This window comes from Ranitomeya imitator, chromosome 8, assembly GCF_032444005.1.
Source record: "Ranitomeya imitator isolate aRanImi1 chromosome 8, aRanImi1.pri, whole genome shotgun sequence".
In the NCBI taxonomy this organism is placed as follows: domain Eukaryota; kingdom Metazoa; phylum Chordata; class Amphibia; order Anura; family Dendrobatidae; genus Ranitomeya; species Ranitomeya imitator.
The window spans coordinates 88,768,659-88,791,406 of record NC_091289.1 but is presented as its reverse complement, the minus strand read 5'-3'; the positions used below and the strand labels follow the sequence as shown (position 1 = coordinate 88,791,406).

The 22,748-nt window shown below is 45.5% G+C and overlaps 1 protein-coding gene across 3 annotated transcripts in view; it reads right to left on the bottom strand.

Annotated features, from left to right (window-relative positions):
- Positions 1-8,224: 8,224 nt before the first annotated feature.
- The window catches only part of GORAB (golgin, RAB6 interacting), a 217,832-nt gene continuing 203,308 nt past the window's right edge, over positions 8,225-22,748 (bottom strand). For all 3 annotated transcript variants that reach the window (XM_069737146.1, XM_069737145.1, XM_069737144.1), the window contains one exon: positions 8,225-8,819. In XM_069737146.1, coding sequence (XP_069593247.1) covers positions 8,375-8,819 — 445 coding nt within the window. In that variant the 3' untranslated portion in view covers positions 8,225-8,374. The remainder of the gene's footprint in view (positions 8,820-22,748) is intronic.

The window sequence follows — 22,748 nt, the reverse complement described above, 5'->3', positions numbered from 1 at the left end:
CAACACAAGGAGGCAAGAACGTCAAGGACGAGAAGAGATTGTGAAGACCTGGAGAAAATTGTAGATAAACTCAAGACCTTTTCACCTTTCTCTGATTAAGTGTCTCTTCGCAACATTATCACCGGTGTCAATGCAAATAAGGATGTGAATGTTCATAACCTGTTCACCATTGGCAGAGAAATAGTGGCAACAATAGAGGGTCAATCACTGTTTGAGTTAAGTACAAGCGGTCAATGAAAGCCAAGACCCTGGCATCCAGTGAGGCTATTGACGTTGATAAGGACAAAACAATAGACCCCGCTCTTTTGTTCCAAAGGTTTCTTGTGGTGTCTCAAACTGCTGATCTTTCACTTGATGAGGTGATGGCCTATGAACTTTCACCATACCCACCATCCCTCTTTGAGGTAAAACATCTCTTACGCGAACCAAACAAAGCACAACTGATGGCTGCTATAAAAGAACAGAGTTCACATGACGCAGTACTCAAGGATGTACCCGAAGTGGAACATTATGTTCTTGACGGAGGTTCTCTTCTCCATCGACTGAAGTGGTCAGAAGGAAAGACATATTGTTCAATCGCTGAAGACTATGCATCTTTCACACTAAAGCAATATGGTAAGGCTATAGTATTTTATGGTTACATTGGAGGAAAAAAGACTAAGGACATTACCCATCAGCGACAGCGCAAAAAACAAACAAGTAACAAAGTGAACATTGCTGAAGGAACAAAATTTGTCGGGAAAAAGGAAGACTTCCTTTCGAAAGTGGAGAACAAACAGTCTTGTATCAATCTCGTTTCACAGCGCATGAATGACAGAGGTTGCCACATAATACAATTAGAGGGGGATGCAGATGTGGAGATTGCTAAGGCAGCAGTGTCAATGTCATCCAACAAAAGTACTAGTCTCATTGGCGAAGATACAGATCTTTTAGTGTTGTAACTTCATCACGCGTCAACCAGCGATGGCAGCAAGCTTTATTTCTACTCAGATAAAGGGAGTCCTGCAACAGTATACGACATTAAGGTTATGAAGAAGTTCCTGGGAAACCATGCCTGCAGCAGTCTTCTGTTCCTTCATGCATTCACGAGTTGCGATACAACTTCCGCGGTTTTGAAGGGAGACTCGGTCTTAAATAGCTGTGCTAAAATCTTTTCCCCACCTAACAAAAACAGAGCTAAGATTGAAGACGCTGGGTGTAAAGCGATGGTGGCATTGTTTGGGGGCAAACCTGGAGACAATCTGTCTGCAATCAGGTATTTTACTCTCTGCAAAAAAGTTGGTTCAGCCAAAATCTTTGTTACACCTGAATGACTGCCACTGACCTCCTCTGTAACGAAGTATCATGCCCTTTGGAGTTACCTCCAAGTCATGCTTTGGATGGACAATGGTGAGGCCATAGACACTACTGAATGGGGATGGGAATTGCAGAACAACAGTCTAGTTCCAGTGATGATGGATACTTCACCTGCGCCAGAAACACTTCTGAAAATAATTCACTGCAATTGTTCTCGTGGTTGTAGTACACTTCGGTGCACTTGTAAAAGACACAGACTTAAGGCCCCTTCACATTTAGCGACGCTGCAGCGATACCGACAACGATCCGAATCGCTGCAGCGTCGCTGTTTGGTCGCTGGAGAGCTGTCACACAGACCGCTCTCCAGCGACCAACGATGCCGGTAACCAGGGTAAACATCGGGTAACTAAGCGCAGGGCCGCGCTTAGTAACCCGATGTTTACCCTGGTTACCATGCTAAAAGTAAAAAAACAAACAAACAGTACATACTTACCTACAGCTGTCTGTCCTCCAGCGCTGCGCTCTGCTTCTCTGCTCTCCTCCTGTACTGTCTGTGAGCCGGAAAGCAAAGCGGTGACGTCACCGCTCTGCTTTCCGGCTCACAGCCAGTACAGGAGGAGAGCAGAGCGCAGCGCTGGAGGACAGACAGCTGTAGGCAAGTATGTACTGTTTTTTTTTTTTTACTTTTAGCATGGTAACCAGGGTAAACATCGGGTTACTAAGCGCGGCCCTGCGCTTAGTTACCCGATGTTTACCCTGGTTACCAGTGAAGACATCGCTGGATCGGTGTCACACACGCCGATCCAGCGATGTCTCCAGGGAGTCCAGCGACGAAATAAAGTTCTGGACTTTATTCAGCGACCAACGATCTCCCAGCAGGGGCCTGATCGTTGGTCGCTGTCACACATAACGATTTCATTAACGATATCGTTGCTACGTCACAAATAGCAACGATATCGTTAACAATATCGTTATGTGTGAAGGTACCTTTACCTGTTCACGGGTATGCGGACCATGTCAAGAAGGGCATTGTGACAATATGAGTGAGGAAGCAGTGTCTGATGATGAAAATAGTGACTACTGACCTGACACGCTTATTCAGTGATGAAGTAGGTCTTAAAATGCACTGTGTATTAGTTCTATAATTTGTAGAAATGTACATGTATGTCATGACGTCATGGATGACGTCATGACCTCGCCTGTACATGTACTTAGCTAGTATAAAACTTTGTGTAAAAATTGTTATATGAAAATATATAGTATACAAAATGCAAACTCTTCTGTAACCTAAAGCTACAGCTTTGAAATATGGAAATATTCGTTATTTTTAGTGCGATGGCTGTCATCGTCTTATGACATCATAGTTAGGACCTTTGTGGTGATCAATTTTTGGAAAACTTTTAATATGTTGTTCCCCACATATAATAGTAATAAAAAAAATCATAAAACGCTTTCTTGGAATTTGTTCCGAGTCAAACCTTATTTTGACTGGACTACAGTGTTTACATTGAAATGTCTGGGAAATGTGAGTCACAGCTGAGGAGTTGTGGTCAGCTCTGGAGACCGAGTTCCATCAATGGTTGTCTCCACTCAACCTGCAGCCAGGGAAGGCTGTGTGCGACAATGCTGCAAACCTGGGTGCGGCCCTTCGCCGGGGCAGTCACACACGTGCCTTGTGTGGCTCACGTTTTGGACCTGTTGTCCGGCAATTTTTATCACACTATCCTGGACTAGATGGGCTTCTGCAGAGGGCACGGTCGCTGTGTGCTCACTTCCACCGTTCGCATCCCGCAGCTCGAAGACTTGCATCTCTACAGAAGTCGTTGGGCCTGCCAGTTCACCGGCTGAAATGTGCCCACACGGTGGAATTCAACTCTGCACATGTTGCAACGACTCTGGCAGCACCGACGAGCCCTGGTGCAATACGTTATGATGTATAGCCTGGGCTAATGAGATCAAGAGGTGGGGCAAATCACACTGCAGGAGTGGTCTCAGATCAGGGACCTATGCACCCTTCTGCACAGTTTTGAAATAGCAACGAAGATGTTTAGTGCTGACGATGCCATTATCAGCATGACCATTCCGGTGATTTACATGTTGGAGCACACCTTACACAGTGTTCGGAGTCAGGTGGTGGAACAAGAGGAGGAGGAGGAGGAACAGGAGGAGTCATATGCAGAAGGGATCATGTCTCCAAGGTCAAGAAGGTTGGCAGCATCAAGGCGGCATGCATTGGAGGCTGGGGGAGAGGGATTACCGAGGGCGCATGGTAGCAGCCAAACTGTTGAGGAAGGTGCAGGAGGCGAGGAAGAAGTGGAGGATGAACTGGCGCTGGGCATGGAAGACTCATCAGATGAGGGAGACCTTGATCAAATTTCTGTTGTGCGAGGTTTGGGGGAGAGGGCAGACAAAGGAAGCAAGATTCTCACCTCCCCACCAACAAGACAACAAGGACTTGGTCCTCCTGGATGTGCAAGACACATGAGCGCCTTCTTGCTGCACTACCTGCAACATGACCCTTGGATTGTCAGAATCCGAAGTAATGCAGACTACTGGGTTGCCACACTCTTAGATCCCCGGTACAAAAGCAAATTTGACGAAATAATTCCCGCCATTAGAAAGGGATTCACGCATGCAGGAGTATCAGCAGAGACTGTTACAGAATCTAACATCTGCTTTTCCATAAAACACCAGTGGTGCACGTAGTAAATCTATGAGTTCTAACTTGTCAACCGTGGGACTACCGAGTCATCACTCAAACCGTAACAGTAACATCGTATCTGGTGGTAACAGCAATTTTTTCTAAACCGTTTCAAGATTTTTTTAGACCATCCTTTGCAAGGCCACAGGAGACAAGAAGTCTGACGTACAGCCTACCCCTAGAAAGGATGGTACAAGAGTATCTCCAAGTTAACATCGATGCCATGACTGTGGAACTGGACCCCTGCTCATTTTGGGCTTCGAATCTTGAAAAATGGCCTGAGCTTGCCACTCACGCCTTGGAGATCTTGTCATGCCCCGCAGCCAGCGTTCTCTCTGAACGTGTGTTCAGCGCTGCTGGTGGTGTGCTGACAGATAAGCGCACGCAGCTGTCCAGTGATAATGTAGACAGACTAACATTCATCAAGATGAACAAATCCTGGATCCGCAAGGACTTTTCTACCCCTGTGTCATCTTGGGTAGACTGAAAGCTTGATGATTTTTGAAAATCACCTCACCAACCATTTTAAAAAACCTCTGGCGAAATTGATGCCACTTAAGTGGTGTCTGTGGCCGAATTTTTGGAAAACATGGAGACTCTTATTTGATCCCCTTGCTGAGTTTTACATGACGTTGCCATCGTTAATTCCAGGTGGGTAGGGTCATCTGCAGAGTTGTTTCCTTATACTGTCGCCTGGGATTCAGAGGTCTGCTCCAAAGCTTCAGTGTCTGCTTGTCAGCATAGGAGCCCAGCCACCCACCGCCTGTTTACCTAAGCGTATATACTCGAGTATAAGCCGACCCCCCTAATTTTGCCACAAAAAAACTGGGAAAACTTATTGACTCGAGTATAAGCCTAGGGTGGAAAATGCAGCAGCTACCGGTGAATTTCAAAAATAAAAATAGATGCTCCATACCGTTCATTATGGCCCCATATCTGTGCCATATAGTGCTCTGCACCGTTCATTCTTGCCCCATATCTCTGCCATATAGTGCTCTGCACTGTTCATTATTGCCCCATAGCTGTGCCATATACTGCTCTGCACCGTTCATTCTTGCCCCATAGCTCTGCCATATAGTGCTCTGCACCCTTCATTCTTGCCCCATAGCTGCGCCATATAGTGCTCTGCACCGTTCATTTTTGCCCCATAGTTGCTCCATATAGTGCTTTGCTCCGTTCATTCTTGCCCCATAGCTGTGCCATATAGTGCTCTGCACCGTTCATTATTGTCCCATAGCTGTGCCATATAGTGCTCTGCACCGTTCATTAATGCCCCATATCTGTGCCATATAGTGCTCTGCACCGTTCATTAATGCCCCATATCTGTGCCATATAGTGCTCTGCACCGTTCATTCTTGCCCCATAGCTGTGCCCCATATAGTGCTCTGCACCGTTCATTATTGCCCCATATATGCTCCTTATAAAACTCTGCCATTGCTGCTGCTGCTGCTGCTGCAATAAAAAAAAAAAAAAGCCATACTCACCTCTCTTGATTGCAGCTCCCGGTGTCTCTCCCCTCTGACTGATCAGGCAGAGGGCGCCGCGCACACTATATACGTCATCGCGCCCTCTGACCGGAACAGTCAGAGCGCAGAGACGCCGGGAAGACAGAGCGGCGCCGGGAAGATGGCGCGACGCCCGGCGTGTGGAACGGGGACAGGTGAATATAAAATACTCACCTAGTCCTGCCGCTGCCTGTCACACTGTCTCCGGGTGCCGCAGCTCTTCCTGTCAGCGGTCACTGGCACCGCTCAGAGGAATGAATATGTGGCTCCACCCCTATGGGAGTGGAGTTCATATTCATAAGTTTAATGAGCGGTCCCACATGACCGCTGAAGAGGAAGAGCTGCGGCACCCGGAGACAGTGTGACAGGCAGGGGCAGCGTCAGGAGCGCCAGGACTAGGTAAGTATGCCTCAGCGCCCTCTCCCCCTCACCCGCCGACCCTGCCGCCCACCGTGACTCGAGTATAAGCCGAGAGGGGCACTTTCAGCCCAAAAGTTTGGGCTGAAAATCTCGGCTTATACTCGAGTATATACGGTACTATTTTTAACGGCATCTAGCTCAGGAAATCCTTTTGGGCCTAGTAGAATTTGGTGCAACTCAGCAGCGTACCCCACCCATGAAGAAAGCTACACCGCCTGTTTACCTAAGTACTATTTTTTAACGGCATCTAGCCCAGGAAATCCTTTTGGGCCTAGGAGAATTTGGTGCTACTCAGCAGCGTACTTCACCCATGAAGCAAGCTACACCGCCTGTTTACCTAACTACTATTTTGTAAGGCTAGGTTCATATTGCGTTAGAGCAATCCGTTTAGCGCCTAGCGCTAGCGGATTGCGCTAACGCAATGTTGTTTTATGGGGTCGCGTTAACGTCCCCGCTCTCGCAGATCAGAGAACACCGGCACATTGCTAGCGCGTGCCGAAGATGGCACGCGCTAGTGATGAGCGTCCCCATTGCTGTTAATGGGCGTGCTAACGGATGCATTGCACGGCGTTAATTTCGCTGTGCAATGCTGTCCGTTAGCGCGGTCCCATTAACGTAATGGGAACCTAGCCTAACAGCATATAGCCCAGGAAATCCTTTTGGGCCTAGCAGAATTTGGTGCTACTCAGTAGCGTACTTCACCCATGAAGCAAGCTACACCACCTGTTTACCTAACTACTATTTTGTAACGGCATCTAGCCCAGGAAATCCTTTTGGGCCTAGTAGAATTTAGTGATACTCAGCAGCGTACCCCACCCATGAAGAAAGCTACACCGCCTGTTGATCTAATTACTAATTTTTAACTGCATCTAGCCCAGGAAATCGTTTTGTACCTAATAGCATTTTGTGCTACTCAACACAGTATCCCACCCATGAAGCAAGCTACACCGCCTGTTTACCTAATTACTATTTTTTAACGGCATCTGGCCCAGGAAATCCTTTTGGGCCTAGTAGAATTTGGTGCTACTCAGCAGCGTAACTCACCCATGAAGCAAGCTACACCGCCTGTTTACCTAAGTAATGTTTTTTAATGCCATTTGGCCCAGGAAATCCTTTTGGGATTAGTAGCAATTTCTGCTACTCAGCAGAGTACCCCACCCATGAAGCAAGCTACACCGCCTTCTTTCTTTCTCAATCTAACCCCTCGGCTCTGGGGTGTCCACTCTCCCTCCAGCTCTCTCCTTCTCACAGGTGGACTACCGCGTGTTCTCACACTGTGGCGAATCTTTTGGACCCAGGCATAAGAAGTCGTCGAGGTAATGGATATGTGCTGCCTTACAAACGTCCATGACAACACATTCGAGGAAGCAACTAAACGCCTCAAATAGTGAGCAGGATATGGAGCACCCCATGGGCAAACAGCTATCTATGTAGTATGCTCCTTCGCAGAAGCAGCCCAATGGGAGGACACTATTCGGAGGCACAGGTAGTAACCTGAACACCCCCTCAATGTCTCTGTTGGCCATTAGGGTGCCCCTTACCAACTTCTTGACCCGCCTGATTGCCTCGTCAAAGGAGGTACAGTACATAGTACTGTACTTGGTTCCGCGTCAATGTTGTCGTTTACTGACCTGCCCCGTGGATATGACAAATGGTGGATTAGTCTGAATGTATTGGGTTCATTTTTTGGCACAACTCCCAACGGGGGTACCACTTCGCCTTCTAAGGAAAGTGTTCTGATTGGACCCACGGCCATTCTACCTAAAGATATTTATTTTTTATTTTTTTTGTCAAGATGTCTGGGTGTTGGTAGAGTGATTTTAGATTTTTACTCCAGCCTTTCCTGATTTTACAAGGGCACAACATGCCTATATCTGTGTCTCCTCCTCCTTTTACTCCTCCACCTCTTTTCTTTTCGCATGACTATATGTAGTTGTGACTTTTCCATGTGTTTGTGGTGTCTTCTGAGCAGTTTGTCAGCTTTTGGACACCTTTTAACGTGTTTTCTATGTGTTTTCCATGTGTTTGTATGTGTTTGCCTCCCATTGGTTTCAATGGGGTTTGACGGTGTTCGACGAACACGTTCCTGTTTGACGAACCGAACCCGAACACTAGGGAGGTGGCTCAACACTACTGCTGATCCACTGATCTTTGTCAATAGTGCAACAGAGAGGATGTCTGTTTGGACAAAATAGTAAAGGCTGCATCTTCTCAGCATCTGCTGATTGGCTGCAGTGCTCATGTTACATAGAAATATCACGCATCTGGAGATTCACACATCATAGGAAAGGTGCCAGGGAGGTAAGTAAAAGATTTTTATATTTCAGTCTGGAAAAATGGGTATTTATGAAGGAGTTTACCAAGTAGTGGACAACCCTTTAAGAAAAACAAAATTGGAATTCCTTCCTAGAAAGCAACCTACAATATCACCACAGAACTTTTTGGAACTGTCTCAAGAAATTATATCGTCTCCCTGTGAACTTGGACAAGTTTCTCTCTGATTACATTTGCTGGTGTCATCTAAGTCACTAGTTGGCTTAATCTTAGACTGTCCTGAGTGACTTTCTGCACTAGACTCTTTTTCTGAAGGCGACTCAATGGAATCTGGGTTTAAAACCAGCTGGCTCTTATCTGATGCAGAGGGCACTAGCTGCTTCTTTGCTTCAGCTTCTTGTAGTTGTAAAATTTGCTCTACTTCAATTTCCAAGTCCAATCTCTCTTCATCAGCTTCTACTTCCAACTGCTGCATAAGCTCCTCCAGCTTCTTAGCTTTTCGAAGTTCATTCTGTTGTATGATGGTACATAGGTGCTCGGTTAGTTGCTCCTTGATCTGGGTTTTCTTATAAAAGTCTAATTTTGCAGAAACATATTCGGATTCTGCTTTGTCATAACGTTTCCTGTAGGATAAAGAGAAAGCAAGCTATTACAATGTAATGAGTACACTGTTACACAATTCCCATGAGACTTGATTGGGACAAGCTTTTATGCTCACACCAGAAGGTCTGCCTAATTTTGGTCGGGAACACGTTTACTGCTCAATCTACATCTCTAGATTTACAGTATAATAAGCAGCTACACAAGTCAAGGCCTAAATGACTGTTTAACATCCAAAAGTACCCCCTGAAATAGGCCTGTAATGCGCTTTACATACAAGTATATGGACTGCATCTAAACTTACGGTACTTTTCCTGTCTACGATTCTATAACCATTATCACACGCCTTCCCGCCAAGGACAATTTTGGATTTTTCATTCTTTCCTCCAAGAGCCATAACTTTTTTTTATTTTTCCATTCACATAATTGTATGATGGCTTGTTTTTTTGCGAGACAAATTTTAGTTTTGAATGAAAAATATTTAGAATTGAGAGTCCTCAGTGGTTGATACCTTTTAATGGCTAACTGAAAAGATGGTAACAAATTGCAAGCTTTCGAGACTACATATGTCTCTTCATCAGGCAAAGACTAAAACAAATTCTGAAGTTTTGAATGACACTGGAGAGCAGAAAAAAAAACAAATGCATTCAAATTGCAAATAGAGCGCTATTCCAGAATGTATTACTTTTTTTTTTATTTACCATGTTACATATACGGTAAAACTGACCTCACAGTATGAGTCTATGATTCTCCAGGTCAGTACCATTATTAACCCCTTCATGACCCAGCCTATTTTGACCTTAATGACCTGGCCTTTTTTTGCAATTCTGACCAGTATCCCTTTATGAGGTAATAACTCAGGAACACCAACGGATCCTAGTGGTTCTGAGATTGTTTTTTCGTGACATATTGGGCTTCATGTTAGTGGTAAATTTAGGTCGATAATTTTTGAGTTTACTAGTGAAAAAAATGAATATTTGGCTAAAATTTTGAAAATTTCGCAATTTTAACATTTTGAATTTTTATTCTGTTAAACGAGAGAGTTATGTGACACAAAATAATTAATAAATAACATTACCCACATGTCTACTTTACATCAGCACAATTTTGGAAACAATTTTTTTTGCTACAAAGTTATAAGGGTTAAAATTTGACCAGCGATTTCTCATTTTTACAACAAAATTATTTACAAAACCATTTTTTTTAGGGACCACCTCACATTTGAAATCAGTTTGAGGGGTCTATATGGCTGAAAATACCCAAAAGTGACACCATTCTAAAAGCTGCACCCCTCAAGGTGCTCAAAATCACATTCAAGAAGTTTATTAACCCTTCAGGTGCTTCACAGCAGCAGAAGCAACATGGAAGGAAAAAATGAACATTTCACTTTTCAGTCACAAAAATGATCTTTTAGCAACAATTTTTTTATTTTCCCAAGTTTAAAAGGAGAAACTGGACCCCAAAAGTTATTGCACAATTTGTCCTGAGTACGCCGAAACCCCATATGTGGGGGAGAGGGGGGGGGGGGCTGTGGAGGGACCACTGTTTGGGCGCACGACAGGCCTTGGAAGTGAAGGAGCGCCATTTGACTTTTTCAATGAAAAATTGGCTCCAATCTTTAGCGAACACCATGTCGCGTTTGGAGAGCCCCTGTGTGCCTAAACATTGGAGATCCCCCTGGGCAGAGAGGTCAAGATATTCCCCTTTTGACCTTCCCCACCTTTGTAATTCCCACAGTAAATATCGGCAGGCTCTGGCCACCTGCGGCTATGGTAATGAATGTCTGGCCTGCCGCTTTTCAATTGGCCCGCCCTCTGTATCTGTGTGATATATTTTCTGTGTCCTGTGAGTAAAGTGTTGTCATACTGGAAATATGTGGAGACGCAGTGATCTTTTACATGAGCCCATAAAATCAAGGAATTCCAGCCAGCGTCCTTCATTCCGACTCCAGCCAAAGCAGACTGGACCTCCTGAAACACGGGGTGGTACTGAAAGAGGTACTCCAGCACAGCAGACCCCGTTACACTGGTGGCAGACAGCGGGATGTGATAGTCTACAGGAGGAAAGGAATGAATGGAAAACAACTACCAGAAGTTAAAGAGGACTACATTAAAAGATCTGGTGGAAGCTCGAGGGTTAATCGCCAGCAACAAAACAAAAGCAGATTTGATAGCAGCCATCATGGAACACGACAGTGCAGCGCCCCCTAATGTGAACGTGGAGGAGACTGAATTCCAGAGGGAGGTAAAGAACAGACTGGCGTTCTATGGCCCAAACCCTGCAGTAGAGAGCATACGAGATGTGTTGGCTGATGTGCGTACTGATCTGAAGGAAAAGATGGCCGAGCAGACCAGGATACAGTTAACCAAGATGGAGTTGGCAGAGCGGACCAAAGTGGAGCTGGCCAAGATGGAAAGTCAGCGAGCAGGGGGAGCTCTGGCCTCCGCCCAGGTACCTTCAACAGTAAGCCACAAAAAATAGAATTATTCTTACCGTTAATTCGGTTTCTAGGAACCTTCCACGACAGCCACTTCGGAGGTTGTCTTCCCCGCCCTAATAGGGGACAGGAACACAAGAGGTTAAATACCCCTCCCCTTCCTGCACCGCCAGTGTTTTCCTGGACACAGTAGCATGTATAGTTACCACAAAAGTGCAGGAATCATCCAATAAGAATATCAGGTAGGGAGGGAAATTAGTGCTGTCGTGGAAGGTTCCTAGAAACCGAATTAACGGTAAGAATAATTCTATTTTCTCTAGTCACCTTCCACGACAGCCACTTCGGAGTAGTACCAACAGCTAATTTCTCTAGGGAGGGACTACAGCCTGCAGAACACGTCTGCCAAACGTTAAATCCCTATTGAAATTTAGCCGGTAATGTCTGGTGAACGTATGGATGGACGACCAGGTGGCGGCTCTGCATATCTGCTCTGCTGAGGCATTCCCCCTCTCTGCCCACGATGTTGCCATTGCTCGGGTAGAGTGTGCCTTCAGAGAGGCAGGTGGATCTAGTCCCTGCGATGAATAAGCCAAGCAAATAGACTGTTTGATCCAGTTTGCGATGGTGTTTTTTGCCGCCTTCTTTCCCTTATTTCGTCCGGAGAACTGAATGAATAAATTTTGATCAATTCGCCAGGCTTCAGTTTGTTGTAAGTAAAATAGAACCACCCTGCGAACATCCAAGGTGTGGAAGGCCTGTTCTTTAGGGTTGGAGGGGTTTGGGCAAAAAGAAGGAAGTAGAATGTCCTGATCTCTGTGGAAATTTGAGACCACCTTGGGTAAAAAGGATCGGTCTAGTTTTAGTACAATGCTATCCGCAGTGACCGTTAAATAGGGTTCCTGTATTGACAGGGCCTGTAATTCACCAATACGTCTAGCCGTAGTGATTGCGACTAGAAAGATTGTTTTCAAAGTTAAGTTTTTTATGGATATAGCATCCAGGGGTTCGAATGGATCCTGGGTTAGTGCGTTAAGCACAGTATTGAGGTCCCAGGAGGGTACCCTAGTACGGAGTGTAGGACGAATTCTGGATGCGGCTGTCATAAATCGCTTGATCCAGCGGTGATTGGCTAAATTTGAGTCAAAAAAGCTACTAAGGGCCGATACTTGTACTTTGAGTGTGCTAGGGGTAAGGCCTATATCCAAGCCCTTCTGTAAAAATTGTAAGATCCTTGCTATATCAGGATTGAAGGGGTCTGGAACTTCTGGGAAGCACCAGGACGTAAATTTTTTCCAGACCTTAGTGTAGATGGCATTGGTTACTGCCTTTCTGCTTTTTTGAAGGGTCTGGATTACGTCATCTGAGAGTCCTTTAGCTTTTAAGATTGTGGCTTCAGTAGCCATGCAGCCAAGTTCAGTCTGTCTAGGTCCGGATGTAGTAGAGGACCCTGGTGTAGGAGATCGGTCTTTTGAGGTAGAAGGCAGGGACCTTCCAGGGCCATATCTAATAGGGCGCCGTACCAACTCCTCCTGGGCCACAATGGGGCAACCAAGATTGTGGTCACTTCGTCTGTCCTGATTTTTTGCAGGGTTTTCGCCAGCATGGGAATGGGAGGAAAGGCATATGCAAGGTTGAATTTCCACTGGTGTGAAAAGGCATCTATTCCCTGTGCCTTGTCTTTGTAATGAAGGGAGAAAAATGTTTCCACCTTCGCATTTTGCCTGTTGGCGAATAAATCCACCTCTGGAGTACCCCATTTTTCGGCTAGGGACTGAAATACTGCTTGGTTTAGGGACCACTCTCCCGGATGAACGTCTTTCCTGCTGAGGAAATCCGCCTGAGTGTTGTCCAATCCCCTCAGATGTACTGCTGTGACCGATAGAAGGTTCCTCTCTGCCCAGAAGAATATTCTTGCGGCCACTTCTTTTAGAGAGGCATACTTTGTCCCCCCCTGATGTCGTAGATAGGCCACTGTGGTCATATTGTCCGAGTAAATACGAACGTGATGATTTTTGATCAGTGCTGATGATGCCTTTAGGGCCTCCTCCACAGCTTTCAATTCTCTTAGATTCGAGGAGCTGCTGCTGGAGTGTTTTTAGGGGAAGGTGGTCCCAGCTGACCCCTCTCTGGAGATTTTGATAATCTAGCCACCATTTTAGCGCCGATTTCACATGGCCAGGGAGAAGAATCTTCTGATTCAATGGAGTCTGTCGTCTCCTGGAATGTAGGAGAACATAAGTCTGGAGAGTTCGTGTGTGAGCCTGGGCCCAGGAAACCGATTGTATACATGCGGTCAGGGACCCTAGTACAGACATCGATTCTCTGAGGGTCGGTGCACGCTGGCCTCTGAATTTGGTTACCTTGCGGACAAGGTTGATTTGATGATCTTTGGGTAGAAAAGATGTTCTTACATCCGAGTCCAGTAGCACCCCCAGGAATTTTCTTCTTGTGGAGGGATGGACCTCCGATTTCTCCAGATTTGGGATCCAACCCAGGGTTTGTAATATCTCTAGGGACTTTGATACGTCTGTTTCCAGACGGGAGGCAGATGGAGCCATGATAAGCAGGTCGTCTAGATACGGGACTATGCATATTCCCTGCTGACGGATGAAGATTATCGCTTCCGCCATAATCTTTGTGAAGACCCGAGGGGCCGAAGAGATGCCGAAGGGGAGAACATTGAACTGAAAATGTTTGATTTGGTGACCCTTGGAGACTGCGAACCTGAGGAATTTCCTGTGCTCTGGATGGATTGGCACATGGTAGTACGCATCCCTCAGGTCCACAGTCGCCATCATCCAACCCTGACCGATGAGGGGAATCACGGATTTGACTGTCTCCATTTTGAATCTCCTGTATCGGACAGAATCGTTTAAGGGTTTCAAATTTATGATAATTCTGTTCTTCCCCGACGGCTTGGTTATTAGAAAAAGGCGTGAATAATGACCACGTCCTTCCTCTAACTTCGGCACCTGAGAAATCACATTTGATTGTATTAATTTTTGTAGATCTTGTAACAAGGAGTTTTGGAGATCTGGGTTTTGAAGGGAGGTTATCTTTACGCAATGTGGGGGTGGTCTCACGAATTCTATTTTTAATCCTTCTTGAATGGTACGAAGGACCCACTGATTTGTGGAGATGTTTTGCCACTCGGTGAAAAATCGTGAGAGTCGACCCCCGACCGGAGTACAGTCATTGTTTATCTGGGGTTTGCTGGGCCTGAGGGGCCAGGATATTTTTTCCCCTGCCTCCCTTAGGATAACTCCATCTTCCCGTTTTGCCTTTTCCTCTCTGTGAGGTTTGATCACGGGAGGGACGAAAAAAGCGTTTTTTTGGGGTCTTTTGCTCAGGGAGAGATTTCTTTTTATCTGCCGCCTTATCCAAAATATCGTCCAGGACGGGTCCAAATACATTATGACCCTGAAAGGGTATGCTACATAATTTGGACTTGGAGACAAAATCGCCTCCCCAGGATTTTATCCAGAGTGCTCTCCTGGACGAGTTAGAGAGAACGGCAGCTTTCGCGGCTACTCGAACCGATTCAGCAGATGCATCGGCTAGGAACCCTGTAGCTTTCTGTAGTAAGGGTAGGGAGTCTAAAATCTCCTCTCTTGGGGTGCCTTGAGTCAAGTGATCCTCAAGTTTGCGTAACCAGATAAATAGAGATCTGGCCACGCAAGTAGAGGCTATATTAGATTTTAGCAGATTTGTGGAGGTGTCCCAGGACTTTTTTAATAAACTCTCTATTTTACGATCCATCGGATCCTTGAGTTGCGAAGAGTCCTCAAAGGGGAGGGCAGTTTTTTTAGTTACCCTAGACACCTGAACATCTACTTTCGGGGTCTCCCATAAGGAGTTATCCCCATCTAATGGGTACCGGTTTTTCAGTTCCGATGGTATAGTCAGACCTTTTTCAGGGAGGTCCCATTCATGCAGAATTAGATCTCGTAAGTTCTTATGCACCGGGAACCCTTTTTGGTCTTTGGGTTTCAGACCCTCAAACATCTCATCATGTACTGTGAGTGTAACTTCTTCATCCTCTACCCCCATGGTGCTTCTTACTAAACCGATTAGTTCACTCATGTCCTCAGAACTAAAATAATATTTTTTGTTTTCTGATCTACAGGTGGGGGTAGAAGTGGAGCCTTCGTTTTCCCAGTTATCCTCTGAACCTGAGGACTGGATTTCTCCCGAGTCCGGGTCGGATTCTACTGGGGCTTTTTTCCTCTTTTTTGGAGGGGGTGGCTGAGGCACCGACATCTGCGAGAAGGTAGCCATAGAAGAATGGACCTCATCTTTAATGAGGGATCTAATGCTATCCAACAGCGAGGGTTGTTCGGCGCGCAGGACCTCATCCGTACAGGATTGGCAGAGCTTTTTCCCGTATGTTGATGGGAGTTTGGCCGTACACACTTTGCATTTGCGGCTTGACTTTTTAGGGTCGGAAACCTTTTCTCCCTAAGAGAGAGAGAGAGAGGGTTTGCTAAGCCACTTAGAGGAATATCTATATATACATATATACATAAAAGCACATATGTATATAGGGGATAGCTGGGCCCAACACCTGCTACTTACTTTGGTAGGAGGGGGAACGCTGGCATCTGCAGATGCAGAGCAAGGGGGTCTGTCACTGTCCATGTCCGTCAGGTTGCTAACAGTCAGACAGCTTACCTTGCTACCCGGATCTTTTTATAAGGATCGGTGGTCCAGCGTGCAGTGCTCCTCCCCCCACGTGTGGCCCGATTGGGGTAGGTCCAAGAACGCCCCCGACGCTGTTTGTATGGCGTGCTTCTGCTGCTGGACGCCATTGCCGGCCGGCGTGCGCTCCATGGCACGCTTCCTGGTTGAACCGGAAGTGGCGCGCTTTAACCCGGAAGTCATCAGGCTCTCCGGCCCCAGCCCGGGACGCGCGCCACCTCCAGCGCTGCAGCTGTGGAGGAGGGAACCGGGGGGCTGCAGGAGGCCCCCGGCAAGCACATCACCGCCCCGCATTGCCCCCAAAGGGAGCGCCGGAGGGGCGGGAGGGTCCCGAGTCGCTCCGAAGAGAGGAGACGGGAGCGGCATTATCAAGGAGGGAAACCCGACCTTCTTGCCGCCCGGCTTCTGGGTAAGTGGAGCTCCGTCGCCGGCCACGGCAGCCCCTTCAGAAACTCTTCATGCCCCATAGGGGACAGGAAAACACTGGCGGTGCAGGAAGGGGAGGGGTATTTAACCTCTTGTGTTCCTGTCCCCTATTAGGGCGGGGAAGACAACCTCCGAAGTGGCTGTCGTGGAAGGTGACTAGAGAAAGATCCAGTATAATGCCTTCCGGCAGTTGGGGGAGGCAGAGGAAGACATAAATGGCTTTCTGCAGGACTTTGAGCGACAGTGTGCCCTTCATCATGTGAAGCCAGAGGAACGGGTTCAGATTCTGGCCAGCGGACGCCTATCGCACGGTACCGGATGAGGACTGTATGCACTATGAGCGGATCAAAGAAGTGATCTTGGTCCGGTATGCGCTGACACCTGAGGCATACCACCAAAAGTTCCACGGACTTATAAAACGAGTAACCGATACCCACGGTGAATGGGCCTGTAAATGACATAGTTACATAGTTATTAAGGTTGAAGGAAGACTAAGTCCATCTAGTTCAACCCATAGCCTAACCTAACATGCCCAAACATGTTGATCCAGAGGAAGGCAAAAAAAACCCATGTGGCAAAGAGTAAGTTCCACATTGGGGAAAAAAATTCCTTCCTGACTCCACAAACGGCAATCAGACTAGTTCCCTGGATCAACGCCCTATCAAGGAATCTAGTATATATACCCTGCAACATTATACTTTTCCAGAAAGGTATCCAGCCCCCTCTTAAATTTAAGTAATGAATCACTCATTACAACATCATACGGCAGAGAGTTCCATAGTCTCACTGCTCTTACAGTAAAGAATCCGCGTCTGTTATTATGCTTAAACTTTTTTCCTCCAAACGCAGAGGATGCCCCCTTGTCCCTGTTTCAGGTCTACGATTAAAAAGATCATCAGAAAGGTCTTTGTACTGTCCCCTCATATATTAATACATTAAAATAAGATCACCCCTTAGTATTCGTTTTTCCAAACTAAATAGCCCCAAGTGTAATAACCTATCTTGGTATTGCAGACCCCCCAGTCCTCTAATAACCTTGGTCGCTCTTCTCTGCATCCGCTCTAGTTCAGCTATGTCTTTTTATACACCGGAGACCAGAACTGTGCATAGTATTCTAAGTGTGGTCAAACAAGTGACCTGTATAGAGGTAAAATTATGTTCTCCTCATGAGCATCTATGCCTCTTTTAATGCATCCCATTATTTTATTTGCCTTTGTAGCAGCTGCCTGACACTGGCCACTGAATATGAGTTTGTCCTCCACCCATACACCCAGGTCTTTTTCATTGACGGTTTTGCCCAGAGTTTTAGAATTAAGCACATAATTATACATCTTATTACTTCTACCCAAATGCATGACCTTACATTTATCCCCATTAACCCCTTCATGACCCAGCCTATTTTGACCTTAAAGACCTTGCCGTTTTTTGCAATTCTGACCAGTGTCCCTTTATGAGGTAATAACTCAGGAACGCTTCAACGGATCCTAGCGGTTCTGAGATTGTTTTTTTCGTGACATATTGGGCTTCATGTTAGTGGTAAATTTAAGTCAATAAATTCTGCGTTTATTTGTGATAAAAACGGAAATTTGGCGAAAATTTTGAAAATTTCGCAATTTTCACATTTTGAATTTTTATTCTGTTAAACCAGAGAGTTATGTGACACAAAATAGTTAATAAATAACATTTCCCACATGTATACTTTACATCAGCACAATTTTGGAAACAAAATTTTTTTTTTGCTAGGAAGTTATAAGGGTTAAAATTTGACCAGCGATTTCTCATTTTTACAACGAAATTTACAAAACCATTTTTTTTAGGGACCACCTCACATTTGAAGTCAGTTTGAGGGGTCTATATGGCTGAAAATACCCAAAAGTGACACCATTCTAAAAAATGCACCCCTCAAGGTACTCAAAACCACATTCAAGAAGTTTATTAACCCTTCAGGTACTTCACAGCAGCAGAAGCAACATGGAAGGAAAAAATGAACATTTAACTTTTTAGTTACAAAAATTATCTTTTAGCAACAATTTTTTTATTTTCCCAATGGTAAAAGGAGAAACTGAACCACGAATGTTGTTGTCCAATTCGTCCTGAGTACGCTGATACCTCATATATGGGGGTAAACCACTGTTTGGGCGCACGGCAGGGCTTGGAAGGGAAGGAGCGCCATTTGACTATTTGAATGAAAAATTATCTCCATCTTAGCGGACATCATGTCGCGTTTGGAGAGCCCGTGTGCCTAAACATTGGAGCTCCCCCACAAGTGACCCCATTTTGGAAACTAGACCCCCCAAGGAACTTATCAAGATGCATACTGAGCACTTTAAACCCCCAGGTGCTTCACAGAAGTTTATAACGCAGAGCCATGAAAATAAAAAATAATTTTTCTTTCCTCAAAAATGATTTTTTAGCCTGGAACTTCCTATTTTGCCAAGGGTAATAGGAGAAATTGGACCCCAAATGTTGTTGTCCAGTTTGTCCTAACTATGTTGATACCCCATATGTGGGGGTAAACCACTGTTTGGGCGCACGGCAGGGCTCGGAAGCGAAGGCACGCCATTTGGCTTTTTAAATGGAAAATTAGCTCCAATAATTAGCGGACACCATGTCACGTTTGGAGAGCCCCTGTGTGCCTAAACATTGGAGATCCCCCACAAATGACCCCATTTTGGAAACTAGACCCCCAAAGGAACTAATCTAGATGTGTGGTGAGGACTTTGAACCCCCAAGTGCTTCACAGAAGTTTATAATGCAGAGCCATGAAAAAAAAAAAAAAAAAACTATTTTCTCAAAAATGATCTTTTAGCCTACAATTTTTTATTTTCCCAAGGGTAACAGGAGAAATTTGACCCCAAAAGTTGTTGTCCAGTTTCTCCTGAGTACGCTGATACCCCATATGTGGGGGTAAACCACTTTTTGGGCACATGCCCGGGCTCGGAAGTGAAGTAGTGACGTTTTGAAATGCAGACTTTGATGGAATGCTCTGCGGGCGTCACGTTGCGTTTGCAGAGCCCCTGATGTGGCTAAACAGTAGAAACCCCCCTCAAGTGACCCCATTTTGGAAACTAGACCCCGAAAGGAACTTATCTAGATGTGTGGTGAGCACTTTGAACCCCCAAGTGCTTCACAGAAGTTTATAATGCAGAGCTGTGAAAATAATAAATACATTTTCTTTCCTCAAAAATGATGTTTTAGCAAGCATTTTTTTTATTTTCACAAGGGTAACAGGAGAAATTGGACCCCAGTAATTGTTGCGCAGTTTGTCCTGAGTACACTGGTACCCCATATGTGGGGGTAAACCACTGTTTGGGCACACGTCGGGGCTCGGAAGTGAGGGAGCACAATTTGACTTTTTGAATACAAGATTGGCTGGAATCAATGGTGGCGCCATGTTGCGTTTGGAGACCCCTGATGTGCCTAAACAGTGGAAACCCCTCAATTCTACCTCCAACACTAACCCCCCCACACCCCTAACCCTAATCCCAACTGTAGCCATAACCCTAACCACAACCCTAATTCCAACCCTAACCCTAAGGCTATGTGCCCATGTTGCGGATTCATGTGAGATTTTTCAGCATAATTTTTTAAAAATCCGCGGGTAAAAGGCACTGCGTTTTACCTGCGGATTTCCAGCATTTTTTGTGCGGATTTCACCTGTGGATTCCTATTGAGGAACAGGTGTAAAACGCTGCAGAATCCGCACAAAGAATTTACATGCTGCGGAAAATACAACGCAGCGTTTCCGCGCGGTATTTTCCGCACCATGGTCACAGAGGATTTGGTTTTCCATAGGTTTACATGGTACTGTAAACCTGATGGAACACTGCTGCGAATCCTCAGCGGCCAATCCGCTGCGGATCCTCAGCCAAATCCGCACCGTGTGCACATAGCCTAATTCTAAAGGTATGTGCACACACTGCGGAAAACGCTGCGGATCCGCACCAGTTTCCCATGAGTTTACAGTTCAATGTAAACCTATGGGAAACAAAAATCGCTGTACACATGCTGCGGAAAAACTGCACGGAAACGCAGCGGTTTACATTCCGCAGCATGTCACTTGTTTCTGCGGATTCCGCAGCGGTTTTACAACTGCTCCAATAGAAAATCGCAGTTGTAAAACCGCAGTGAAATGCGCAGAAAAACAGCGGTAAATCTGCCATAAATCCGCAGAGGTTTAGCACTGCAGATTTATCAAATCCGCAGCGGAAAAATCCGCAGAGGAACAGAATACGTGTGCACATACCGAAACCCTAACCCTAGCCCTAACCCTAACCATAGTGGAAAAAAAAAATTCTTTATTTTTTTAACGTCCCTACCTATGGGGGTGACAAAGGGAAGGGGGGGGGGGGTGTCATTTATTATTTTTTTGATTTTGATCACTGTGATATAATCTATCACAGTGATCAAAATGCACTTTGGAACGAATCTGCCGACCGGCACATTCAGCGGGCGCACTGCGCATGCGCCCGCCATTTTGGAAGATGGCGGCGCACAGGGAGAAGACGGACGGACCCCGGCAGGATCGGTAAGTATGATGGGGTGGGGGAGGAACACGGGGGGGGGAGGGGGGAATTTGAAGCCACCCCCCCTGGGCTAAACTACCACTCCCCCTGTCCCTGGAGATCGGGTGAAATGGGAGTTAACCCTTTCACCGTATCTGCAGGGACGCGACCTTTCCATGACGCCACATAGGCATCATGGGTCAGATTGGCACCGACTTTCATGACGCCTACGTGGCGTTATGGGTCGGGAAGGGGTTAGAGCTCATTTGCCATCTATCAGCCCAAGCTTCTAGTTTACATAAATCATCCTGTAATATAAAATTGTCCTCCTCTGTATTGATTACTCTGCAGAGTTTAGTGTCATCTGCAAATATTGAAATTCTACTCTAAATTCCCCTTACAAGGTCATTAATAAATATGTTAAAAAGAAGAGGGCCCAATACTGACCCCTTTGGTACCCCACTGCTAACCGCTACCCAGTCTGAGTGTGCTCCATTAATAACCACCCTTTGTTTCCTATCCCTGAGCCAGCTCTCAACCCACTTGCACATATTTTCCCCTATCCCGATTATTCTCATTTTATGTATCGACCTTTTGTGTGGCACCGTATCAAAAGCTTTTGAAAAATCCATATACACTACATCCACTGGGTTCCCTTGGTCCAATCCGGAACTTATCTCTTCATAGAAACTGACCAAATTAGTCTGACATGAACGGTCCCTAGTAAATCCGTGCTGATACTGGGTCATGAGGTTATTCCTCTTCAGATACTCCAGTATAGCATCTCTTAGAATGCCCTCCAGGATTTTACCCATAGTAGAGGCTTACTGGCCTATAATTTCCGAGTTCAGTTTTTGTCCCCTTTTTGAATATTGGCACATTTGCTACACGCCAGTCCTGTGGTACAGACCCTGTTATTATGGAGTCTTTAAAGATTAAAAATAATGGTCTATCAATGACTGTACTTAATTCCTGCAGTACTCGAGGGTGTATCCCATTCGGGCCCGGAGATTTGTCAATTTTAGTGATTTTTAGACGCCGCCGCACTTCCTGCTGGGTTAAGCAGGTGACATTTAATTGGGAATTTTTATCACTAGTCATTTTGTCTGCCATGGAATTTTCTTGTGTAAATACTGATGAAAAAAAGTCATTTAGCATATTGGCTTTTTCCTCGTCTTCATCCACCATTTCACCCAGACTATTTTTAAGGGGGCCAACACTATCATTTTTTAGTTTCTCACTATTTATGTAGTTAAAGAATATTTTAGGATTATTTTTACTCTCTCTGGCAATGAGTCTCACTGTCTCAATCTTTGGTGCCTTGATTTGCTTTTTACAGAATTTATTTAATTTTCTGTATTTAATGCATCCTCACTACCTACTTCCTTTAATTCTCTAAATGCTTTCTTTTTGTCACTTATTGCGCCCCTTACAGCTCTATTTAGCCATATTGGTTTCCTCCTATTTCTAGTATGTTTATTCCCATACGGTATATACTGTGCACAGGTCCTATCCAGGATGCTAATAAATGTCTCCCATTTTCTTTGTGTATTTTTGTGTCTCAGGATATCGTCCCAGTTAATTGCACCAAGATCCTCTCTCATCCGTTGGAAATTTGCCCTCCTGAAGTTTAGTGTCCTTGTAACCCCTCTATTACATATCTTTTTAAAGGATACATGAAAACTTATTATTTTGTGATCGCTATTTCCCAAGTGACCCCCAACCCTTATATTTGCTATGCGGTCTGGCCTGTTGGTTAACATTAGGTCTAGCAGTGCCCCCCTTCTTGTTGGGTCCTGAACCAGTTGTAAAAGGTTATTGTCTCTCATAGTTGTCAAAAACCGATTACCTTTGCTGGTACTGCAGGTTTCTGTTCCCCAATCTAT